At 42.8% G+C, this 12,102-nt stretch overlaps 1 protein-coding gene across 4 annotated transcripts in view; it reads left to right on the plus strand.

Annotated features, from left to right (window-relative positions):
- hdhd2 (haloacid dehalogenase-like hydrolase domain containing 2) overlaps window positions 1-12,102 on the plus strand; it is a 39,013-nt gene that overhangs the window by 4,471 nt on the left and 22,440 nt on the right. For all 4 annotated transcript variants that reach the window (XM_059649831.1, XM_059649830.1, XM_059649833.1 and 1 more), the window contains exons 2-3: window positions 9,903-10,024; window positions 11,811-12,019. In XM_059649831.1, the coding sequence (XP_059505814.1) occupies window positions 9,924-10,024; window positions 11,811-12,019 (310 nt within the window). In that variant the 5' untranslated portion in view covers window positions 9,903-9,923. The remainder of the gene's footprint in view (window positions 1-9,902; window positions 10,025-11,810; window positions 12,020-12,102) is intronic.

Consider the following 12,102-nt stretch of genomic DNA (forward strand, 5'->3'; position numbering starts at 1 on the left):
GATTGTTGGAAAAACCCATTTGGTTCACTGATGTCCTTTAGGAAAGGAAATTGCCATCCTTACCTGGTCTGGCTTACATGTGACTCCAGACCCACAGCAATGTGGTTGACTCTTAACTGCCTTCTGGGCAATTAGGGATGGGCAATAAATGCTGCCTAGCCAGCGATGCCCTCATCCTCATGAATAAAATGAAATCTTTTGCCTCTTCATTGTCCATATCCCTCAGCTGTCTGCCTATTCATGTATCTGTCAAGATGCCTCTTAAACTTTGCTGTTGTATCTGCTGCTACCGCTTCCTCTGGCAATGCATTCCGGGCACTTCTCACCCTCTGTGTATTTTTTTAAAAAATGCCTCTCATATCTCCTTCCAACCTATGTCCCTTCACCCTGGGAAAAGGACTCCAAACATACATCTTTCCATGCCTCATAAATTTGTAAACTTCTGTCAGGTCACCCCTCAGCCTCTGGTGTTCAAGTGAAAACAAACCAAGTTTGTCTAAGACAACACGGTGTGAAGCTGGATGAACACAGCAGGCCAAGCAGCATCATAGGAACAGGAAGGCTGATGTTTTGGGCTAGACCCTTCATCAGAGGGTCTAGGCCTGAAACATCAGCTTTCCTGCTCCTCTGATGCTGCTTTGCCCACGGTGTTCGTCCAGCTCTACACCTCGTTATCTTGGATTCTCCAGCATCTGTAGTTCTTATTATCTCTGATTCAAATTTTGTCTAATCTCTCCATTGCTAATCTCGTAGCTAATACCCCACAACATCTTGATAAACCATTTCTGTACCCTCTCAAACCTCCAAATCCCTGGTCGTATGGTGACTGGGACTGTACGCAGTATTCTAAATGTGGCCTAACCAAAGTTCTAGATAGCTGCAACATGACTTGCCAATTGTTATATTTTAAATGCTGATTGATGAAAGTAAGCATGCTCTACACCTTCTTTATCACCTTATCCACTGGTGTTGCTTCTTCCTGAGAACTTCGACCTGTTTGTCTAGGTCCGTCTGTGTGTTAATGCTTCTCAGCCTTCTACCATTTATTGTAATAGATCTTCCAAAATAGATCACCTTACATTTGTCTGCATTGAATTCCATCTGCCATTTCTCCACACAAATCCCCTGCCTATCTGTCTCCTGCTTTATTCTCTGGCAATCCTCCTCCCTAACCACAGATCCCCCAATCTTCATGTTGTTCGCAACTTTGAACTATTCAAACCGCCTACATCTCCTCCAAGTTATTTGTGTAGATTATAAGAAACCGGGGTCCCAGCACAAATGCCTGTGGAGCATCACTTGTCACAGATCTCCTATAAAAAGAATACCCTTTCATCTTTGTCTTCCATGACCAAGCCTGTTCTGTATCCACCTTAACTGCAGATCCCATGTGACTTCACCCATATAATTCTACCATGAGGGACCTTTTCAAAGGCCTTGTAGACAACATCCATTGCCCTAACGTCAGCTTTGTGAGACATGACCACCTCCACACAAAGCCATGCTGCCTGTCACTAATAGGGCCATGTTTTTCCAAAAGTGAGTAAGTTGTGTCCCTAAGAATCTTTTCCAATAATTTCCCTTCCACTGACATATGGCTAACTGGCCTGTAATTTCCCAGATTATCTCTTTTGCCCTTTTTAAACAAAGGAATAACATCAGCTATTCTCCATCTTCGGAATTTTTCCTGTGACTAAAGAGGATACAAAGATTTTGTGCAAGACCCCAGCAATTTCCTCCCTCAGCTCCCTTAGTATTCTGGGATAGATCCCATCAGGTTCCAGGAACTTGTCTACCTTAATGCTTTTCAAAACATCCAACACCACTAGCTTTTTTAACATTAATATGCTGTGGTTTATCAACATACCCCTCTTGAGAATCCCTATCTACCATGTCCTTCTTTGTGAATACTGTTGCAAAATTTGCAATATTGACCACCCCGTTCCTCTGGCTCCATGCATACATTTCCTCTTTGAATGGACCTACCCTTTCCCTGGCTACCCTCTTGTTCCCTTATTTATGTATAAGGGTTTGCCAAAGACATTTCAGGGCCCCTTTAGCCCTCTTAATTCCTTGTTTGAGTTCTTCTCTGCTATCTTTGTATTCTTGGAGGCTATGTCTGTATTCTGTTTCCTAAATCTTATGTATGCCTTGTTTTTCTTTTTGACTGAGCTCTAAATTTCTTATCCAAGGTTCCCAAATCATATTATCCTTATCCTTCATTTTACAGGAACATGCTGGCCCTGAACTCTAATCGACTGACCTTTCAACAATTTCTATGTGGCAGATGTGGAATTGCCATCAAACAGCTGATCCTTATCTATATTCCGCATTTCCTGCCTAATATTGTGGTTGTTAGTCTTCCCCCAGTTTATACCTTCACTCAAGGACTACTCTTATCCTTATCCATAAGTAACTTAAAACTTACGGGAATTATGGTCACTGTTCCTGAAATGCTCCCTTACTGAAGGTTCAATCACCTGGCTGGGTTTGTTCCCCAATAATAGGTCTAGTAGGTTCCCTTCCCTAGTTGCACTATTTATATTTTGTTTCAAAAAAACTGTCCTAGGCATACTGAACAAGTCCCGCCTTCCTCGCAGTCGGAGTCTCAGTCAAGAAAAGGGTAGTCAAAATCACCCATCACACCAACACTGTTGTTTTTGCATTTCTCAATAATCTCTTCCTCTACCTTCCACTGGTTGTTGGGAGACCTGTAGGACAACCCCATCAAAGTGATCATACCCTTTCTATTCCTGAGCTCCATCCATATGGTCTCACAGGATGAGCCCTCCAAGGTGTCCTTCCTTAGTACGGTTGTGATATTCTCCCTAATCAATAACACAAATCTCTCCACCCCCCGTCCCACTTTTACATCCTTCTGTATCTTGCCTGAGACGTCTAAATCCTAGAATGTTAAGCTGCCACCTCTCCATCACACTTGTTTAAACCTCCTGAATGACAGTAGCAAATCTCCCTGCTAGGATATTGGTGCCACTCCTGCTCAGGGGCCACCCATCCTTCTTTTATAAGTCCCACCTGCACTGGAAAACATCCCAGTGATCCACATATCTGAAGCCCTCCTTCTTATACCAGCTCTTTAGCCACATATTTAACTGTACAATCTTCCTATTCTTAGCATTGCTGGAATATGGCACGGAGGAATCCTGAAATTACAACCCTAGAGGTTCTGCTTTTCAACTTACTACCTAACTTTGTGAACTCCCTTTGCAAGACCTTATCTCTCTTACTGCATTTGTCATCAGTACCAATATGTACAATGACGCCCTCCTTTTGAGAATATCCCATGCCACTCACACCCTGGCTCCAGGGAGGCAGCACACCATCCCTGAGTCTCTTTTGCAGCCATAGGAACATTTATCTGTGCCCCTCACTAAAGACTCCCTTATTACCACTGCTCTTCCACGCTTTGACCCTCCCTGCTGTACAAATGACCTAGTTACTGTCGCCACTTCCTGAAACCCCATTCCTCCCAACAGTACCCGAAATGGTATACTTGTTAGAGAACGGAATAGCCACACCCTTCTGTACTAGCTGTGGTAAATGCAGAGTCACAGATGGGATGTTTGGGGGGTAGGTGGGGAACAGAATGGGCTGCTGTTTTTAGAGTCGCTGCTGGCTCAATGAGCCAAATGCCTCTCTGCACTGTAAGGATTCTAGTATTCTAAATCCCACTACTCTAAAACATTATGGGTATGAAAAGGTTAATGGAAATTCAAGGTAAGAGCAAAAGAAGTCATCTGTACACTCCTTGCCAATCAGGAGCCCTTCTGTCCAAAACGTCACTTTTGAACTTGTGCTTTCACAAAGTGTAACTCTCATGATAATGATATTCTCTGAACGACATTACTTAAAGCCTCTTTCTTGCCCTTTCCAAAATGTTGTCTTAACATCAAGGGCACTCTCACCTCATCTCTAACATTCAGCTCTTTTGTCCTTTGATCATCAGTAAAGTGATGGAAGTGGTAATCAACAGTGCAAACCAGTTATAATAACCTGCTCACTGGTGCTCAGTGTTGATTCAAGCAGGGCCATTCAGCTCCTGAGCTCATTAAGGTCTTCATTCAAAACATGGACCAAAGAACTGAATTCCAGAGGTGAAGTGAGTGTGACTCCCTTGACATCAAGACTGCATTTGACATGTGTACCATCAGGGGGGTAGCGAAACTAGAGTCCATGGTAATTAAAGAGAACATTCTTTGCTGGTTGGAATCGTTCCCAGCATAGATGGTTATGATCATTGGAGGTTGGTCATCTCAGTACCAGGACATTTTTACAGGTGTTCATCAATGCCCTTTAGGAACGGAAACCGCCATCCTTACCTAGTCTGGCCTAAATGTAACTCCAGATTCACTTCCGCCATCTATAATCCAACCCCACCACCCAAGACATTTTTCCATCCCCACCCTTGTCTGCTTTCCGGAGAGACCGCTCTCTCCGTGACTCCCTTGTTCGCTCCACACTGCCCTCCAACCCCACCACACCCGGCACCTTCCCCTGCAACAGCAGGAAATGCTACACTTGCCCCCACACCACCTCCCTCACCCCTATCCCAGGCCCCAAGACGACTTTCCATATTAAGCAGAGGTTCTCCTGCACATCTGCCAATGTGGTATACTGCATCCATTGTACCCGGTGTGGCTTCCTCTACATTGGGGAAACCAAGCGGAGGTTTGGGGACTGCTTTGCAGAACACCTCCGCTCGGTTCGCAATAAACAACTGCACCTCCCAGTCGCAAACCATTTCCACTCCCCCTCCCATTCTTTAGATGACTTGTCCATCATGCTCCTCCTGCAGTGCCACGATGATGCCACCCGAAGATTGCAGGAACAGCAACTCCTATTCCGCTTGGGAACCCTGCAGCCCAATGGTATCAATGTGGACTTCACCAGCTTCAAAATCTCCCCTTGCCCCACCGCATCCCAAAACCAGCCCAGTTCGTCCCCTCCCCCCACTGCACCACACAACCAGCCCAGCTCTTCCCCTCCACCCACTGCATCCCAAAACCAGTCCAACCTGTCTCTGCCTCCCTAACCTGTTTTTCCTCTCACCCATCCCTTCCTCCCACCCCAAGCCGCACCTCCGTCTCCTACCTACTAACCTCATCCCACCTCCTTGACCTGCCCGTCTTCCCTGGACTGACCTATCCCCTCCCCACCTCCTCACCTATACTCTCCTCTCCACCTATCTTCTCTCCATCTTCGTTCCACCTCCCCCTCTCTCCCTATTTATTCCAGAACCTTCACCCCATCCCCCTCTCTGATGAAGGGTCTAGGCCCGAAACGTCAGCTTTTGTGCTCCTGAGATGCTGCTGGGCCTGCTGTGTTCATCCAGCATCACATTTTATTATCACTGGAAGTTTATGCAGCTTTCTGATCAAGTGTTTCCCAGGATGATGTGGAAAGTTAGGGAAGAAATTGCAGGGCCCCTAGCAGTGATATTTGTAACATTTACAGCCATTGGTGAGGTGCTGGAGACCTGGAGGGTTGCTGATGAGCTAAAGTTTACAAAAGGCCATAAAGAGAAGTCTGGGAAATATAGACCTATGAGTCTGACATCAGTGGTGGGTAAGTTGTTGGAGAGGATTTTGGCTTTATGCATGGGAAATCATGTCTCTCAAATATGATTGAGTTTTTTGAAGATGCAATCAAAAAGGTGGTTGACAGTAGGATGGTAGACTTTGTCTACATGGACTTAAATAAAGCTTTTTACAAGGTTCTATATAGTAGGATAATTAATAAAGTTGGATTACATGGGATTCAGGGAGAGCTTGCCAATTAGATACAACATTGGCCCATTTGTAGGAGGCAGATGGTGGTGGTGGAGGGTTGTTTTCGGACGAGAGGCCTGTGATCAGCAGTGTTCCACCAGGATCGGTGCTGAGTCCACTTTTGTTTGTAATTTATATAAATGATTTGGATGAGAATTTAGGAGGCATGGTTATTAAGTTTGCAGATGGCAACAAAACTGGCTCTATAGCGGATAGTGTAAAAGGTTATTGAAAGTTACAAAGAGATTTTGATCAGTTTGGTCAATGGGTTGAGGAATGGCAGGTGACGTTTAATTTGGATAAATGTGAGGTATTGCAATTTGATAAAACAACAAGGGCAGGACTTATGCATTTAATGGTAGGGACCTGGGTAGTGTTGTAGAACAGAGAGACCTAGGAATTCTTTGAAATTTGCGACATAAGAAGACAGGATGGTTTAGCCATTTAGCACGCTTGCCTTCATTGCTCACACCTTTTGAGTGTAGGCATTGGGACATCATGTTAAGCTCACAGGACATTGGGTGAGGCCACGTTTTGAGTACTATGTATGGTTCTGGACGCCCTGCTATAGGAAGGATATTATTAAATTGGAGACGGCTCAGAAAAGATTTACCAGTATGTTGCTGGAACTGGAGGGTTTGAGATATGAGGGAAGGTTGTGACTATTTTCACTGGAGTGTAGAGGTTGAGGGGTGACCTTATAGAGGTTTATAAAATCACGAGGGACACCGATAAGGTGAATAGCAAAGGTCTTTTGCCTAGCATGACGTAGTTCAACACTAGGGGGCATATTTGTAAAGTGAGAAGAGGAAGATCAAAAAAGGACCTGAGAGGTATCATTTTCACATTGTGGTTGGTTCATATGTGGAATGAACTGCCAGATGAAGTAGTAGATGCGGGTACAGTTACAACATTTAAAAGTCATTTGGTTAGGTCCATGAATAGGAAAGGTTTAGAAGGATATGGGACAAACACAGGCGAATGGGACTAGTTTAGTTTGGGAAAATTGGTCGACATGGACAAGTTGGGTCGAAGGGTCTGTTTCTGTGCTATATGACTCTAATGCTATTATTCGCAGCATATTCTTATTGTCATATAAGTAGTTTAGTGTTGTAGCTTCTCTGGCTTGACACATCTCGTGTTTTTGCTGTCACGCTGTCCTGCATTTCTTCTAGAACCAGAGTTGCTGCCCTGACTTAATGGTAGCATGAGGGCTATGCTGGGCAATGTGATTATGAATAGTGGTTCAGCATAGTTCTGCTACTACTGATGACATACAACACCTCATAGTTTCCCAGTTTGGAATTGCTAGATATGTTCAAAGTCTGTCCTCTTCAGCATGGTGGTAATGCGACACAATGTATTTGAGGTATCCTCAATGTTAAGACAGGATTTGGTCTCCACAAGATTGGGAAGGACCAGCACACAATGACACCGTAATGTAAAGATGCATCTGTGATGAGTAGATTGCTGAGAATGAGGTCTCTACTCCCTGTTACTCAGTCTGGACCCAGTCCAACCGATGAATAGTTCTTGCCCAGCTTGCTGAGGAGTGCCTTTGTTGAGCTACTCTTTGTGATGGACATTGAGATCCTAATCCAGATTCTGTTAAATAGCGTTCAACATGGAGGAGTGTTGATTCATCAGCCAGGGGGCTGTATATGGTGATCAGCAGGAGATCTCATTGTTTGTATTTAACTTGTCTGAGGGGTGACATTTATAGACGTTTATTAAACCAGGAAAGGTATGAAGAGAGTGAATAGACAAGGTATTTTTCACAGGGTAGGGGAGTCCAAAACTGGAGGGCACAGATTTAGGTTGAGAAGGGAAAGATTTAAAGGGACCTGAGGGACAACTTTTTCATGCAGAGCATGCATACAACGAGTTGCCAGAGGAGGTGGTGGACGCTTGGTATAATTACAACATTTAAAAAGAATTTGTTAGGTGCATAAATAAGAAGGGTTTAAAGCGATATGGGCCAAATGCTGGCAATGGAACTATATAAATTTAGAGTATCTAGTCAGAGCAGATGAGTTGGACCGAAGGGTCTGTTTTTGTGCTGTACAACTCTATGGCTCGATGACTGTAGGATGCCACGAAATGTCAATGTTGAGGACTTTCACAGCAACTCCGCACCCCTCCCCCATTACTACCATTTGTTCTGCTTTTGATGGATCTGTCCTGCTGATGGGACAGGACAGGACATAATCTAGGATAGAGATGGCACTGTCTGGGACGTACTAAGGCATGGTTCCATGTTTGTCACGTTGCTTGACTTGTTATGGATTAGCTCTCCTGATTTTAGCACAACATTCTGATAGTTTTCAGGACTTTACAGATATAATGTGGCTGGGATTTCAGGCATCTACACTGATGCCACATGATCTGTCCTGTTTCATTCCTTGGTTTAAATTTTGTAGTGGCTTTAGCACAACTGACAAGGCCATTTCAGAGAACATTTAAGAGTTGTCAACATTGCTTGGCGTTTGCAGTCCTATGTAGACCAGAACAGGTGTGGATGCTAGGCAAGGATGGCAGATTTCCTTCACTAAAAGAGTTAGTGGCAGATGAGATTTTATGACAATTGACATCAATGCTGTTTTTAATATTGTAAATTCCAGTGGCAGTCTTGCTTCAGTATGCACTTCTTCCATTGTATTACTTTGAAACATCCTCAATCCTAATCACTGCACTTTAACATCTAGTTCCAGGATTTGTTTACGGCCCAGCCACAATGCCCACAGTGTGATAAATTGGAGAATGTTAATTGAAACATATAAGATTCTGCAGGGTCCTGACAGGGTAGATGCTGAGATGATATTTCCCCTCGTCTAGAACAAGCAGGCTTGGTTTAAAAACAGAGGGACTTCCTTTAAGATAAGAGATTAGGAGATTTTTTTTCTCTCAGGAGGTCTTTAGTCTTTCGATTCTCTTAACATATTTAATCAAATTTTTGATTTACAAGGGAGTTGAGAGTTATGGGGTAGGTAGGAAAGCAGAGTTAAGGTCACAATCAGATCAGCCATGATCTCATTCAGTGGTGGAGGAGGCTTAAGGGGTCAGATGACCTATCTCTGCTCCTAAATCTTATTATTCTATGGGATATCTCACTAAATTATGGAGTAGTCTTTCATTTGGACTTGGGGTGAATCGTTGAGGCACAAAGACAAATATTGCTCATACTTTCTGGATTGTCCCCATCCTCTCATCCCATCTAAACCTTTGGCTAGCAATGATTTACAGATAAGACACAGTAAGGATGAAAATGACTTACTAAATGAAAGAAAAATCATCGTAATGAGATATTCGATTAACACAACAGAAAAATAGAAAGAGATCATTGTACAGCTTTTGAACTCATCCAGTAATATGAGATATACCAAATATAACTGAAGTACAGGCAATTTTGGACCGCAAATGGGTTTTGTTCTTGAGTCCATTCGCAAATTGATTTGTATGCAAGTCACAACACAATGGAGGACAACGTGAAGCAGCTATTCGTAAGTTCAGGAACTGTACAAATGTTAGGTCTTCAAAAATTGCACCTCTGAATGGGATAGCTTTCATGAGTGTTTAAAAGTCAGGGACCCCGTATAAAGATGACATTGCCATAGTCCCAGAGGGCAATAGAGCTGCTCCCTCATTTGAGAGATGACCAGTGGTGGTTTTAACCTGAGGGTCACCACGCCCTCAGGTGAGGGGAGAGATTGAGAAGGAGAGTCCTTCATGGTAACCTCAGCTGTTGTTGCAATTGAACCCACCCTGTTCACATCACATTGCTTTGCAAACCAGCTGTTCAGCCAAGTTAACTAACTGACCTGCTTATATATGACTAACAGTGTATCTGTAATGTGCTGATTTTCTTCTGGATGAGCAGAAACATCAGCATATGGCTTCATACCTGGATCAGAACTTTAGCATTCCCTTTCTAACAAAATTATGGGTGCAATGCCATACAGTGATTCAAGAGAATGGGCGAGAAGTGCATTTTTCAGTACATGGACAAGTAATAAATGCAGCCTTTTCAACATTACCCATATACTAAGAGCAAATAAAAATTGGTTCTGCCAATCTGAATGCATTGTTTTTCTTTTCTCGATTTTATGTTGTCAGATTACACTTTGTCAATAGAGAATGGCAACACGACGAGCGTTAAAGGCTGTTCTGATAGATCTGAGTGGAACATTACATATTGAAGATACAGCCATATCTGGTGCACAGGAAGCACTGCAGAAGTAAGTCCATCCTCACTTTTTTTTCCATTACCTAAGATTGCACACCTTTCCTTCCAGATCCACATTCTGGTATTTTTTTAAGACTTTTTATTTTGGTGTTAGGACCTTTTGAGAACTATGGCTGTGTGTGGACCTATATTCTGCACACAGCATGCTCAGGGCCAGCTGGTTTGAGAATTACCCAATTTGGTAAGGTAGGCCTTAGGTTCAGATGAAGGGAAGGATCATAGATAGTGCTAAAATGGGCATTGGCCCCTTTGCACCTCTTTATACAATCATGAGATGTAGGTGTCACTGGCTAGACATTATTTATTGCCATTCCAAATTGCCCTTGAGAAGAGATAATAAGAACTGCAGATGCTGGAGAATCTGAGATAACAAGGTATAGAGCTGAATGAATGCAGCAGGCCAAGCAGCATCAGAGGAGCAGGAAAGCTGATGTTTCGGGCCTAGACCCTTCATCAGAAAATGAAATTTCATTGCCTAGCACTCTCATAGTGCAAATGTAATTTGCCATCTTTTATCTTAAGCCTGGGTGTTGTCCAACTCTTGCTACATATGAGTAGGGACTGCTTCAATATCTGAGGGGTCACAAATGGTGCTGAACAACTGCCTGATTAAAATATTGCAGCTTTATGTGTGTGCACAATGAGACTCATTAACTCCAACCTCACCAGCCCATGAAAGTAATGTTTAGGCTGATGGTTTTTCATGTGTAAAAGGGGTTGTTGGTTAATTTTTAAAAAGAAGTATTAACTTGTGCTGTTATCATGAACAAATTTAAATTAAATGGTGTTAATGTTTTTCTTGTTGTGCATTTTAAGATTAATGGAGAATTGGCAATTAGTGAGGGCATTTATGAATGATTTTAATTCTGCTTCTGTGCTGGTCCAAATACTTCATGATTCAACAGAACTACAGAAGATCTATGATAGCATCAGTTAATAAATGAGTTAGTGAGAATGAAAAAGTAGTTCCCAAAAGTCAAAAAATTAATTTTCAACAAAATCTCAAGGGGAACCCTTGAAAAAGACAAATTATTTTGAATCCAGTTTGGGATTTGAGAATAAAATGGATCATCCACACAGCACTTCTAGCTGAGGATGGCTGCAAATGTACCTGCTTTATCTTTTGCACTTCTGTGCTCTGCTAGCCAAGTTGTGATGGTGTCACCAGGCTCCTCTTGGTGATGAACTTTGAAGTTCCCCCACTCTGAGTTCATCCTGTGCCCTTGTCTGATTAGGGCCTGGACTCTGACCTATGTGCTGAAACCTTATTAATAATAGCATATTTGCAGAACAGAATCTGTATGCACCTTCTTGTTTGCCGCTAAGCACCCCTGTTTAATTTATAAAGCTTGCATAAACCTTTGTCATAGGATCCCTACAGTTGTAGTTAACAATTTCTTTGTTTAAAAAAAAATGTTCACTGAAATCTTAAGATTATGTGGATTTCTGAAAAAATTGTCAGAGCTAACTGTTGGGCGTTTCTTTATTTTTGGGTTTAACTTTGATTTTGGTTTCTAATTACAGTTCAAAGATAACTTCCATGTGTGTGCAGCTATGTTTTATTAAGAGAGAAGCTGTTTTATACAATGTCAAAAACTTACAATCCCGGTTATATTTCCAACAGGTTTGTTTGAAGACATCTGTTGGACTATAATGTGGTGTTGTGTAATTTTTGACCTTGCCCACCCCAGTCCAACACCGGCACCTCCACATCATGGTTTTATACAATGAGCTGAGAAAGAAGTTAGCGTTGACGTCTGTATTAATAATTTGCATAGGTTGCGCAGTGCTCCTGTAGCTGTGAAGTTTGTGACTAACACCACCAAGGAGTGTAAACGAACACTGTTTGAACGACTGCAGAAGCTCAACTTTGACATTCATGAGGACGAGATCTTCACGTCCCTGACAGCAGCCAGAAATCTTGTTGAGCAAGAGCAGGTCAGGCCGTTACTTTTGGTGGATGATAGTGCACTTGAAGACTTTGAAGGTATGCTGATTCTGAAGGGCTTTGAATGGGATGGTGCAAAGGGATAAGACATGTCAAAGAATCACAAAAATATTGCACTGCAG

Source organism: Stegostoma tigrinum, chromosome 1 (assembly GCF_030684315.1).
Source record: "Stegostoma tigrinum isolate sSteTig4 chromosome 1, sSteTig4.hap1, whole genome shotgun sequence".
In the NCBI taxonomy this organism is placed as follows: Eukaryota; Metazoa; Chordata; class Chondrichthyes; order Orectolobiformes; family Stegostomatidae; genus Stegostoma; species Stegostoma tigrinum.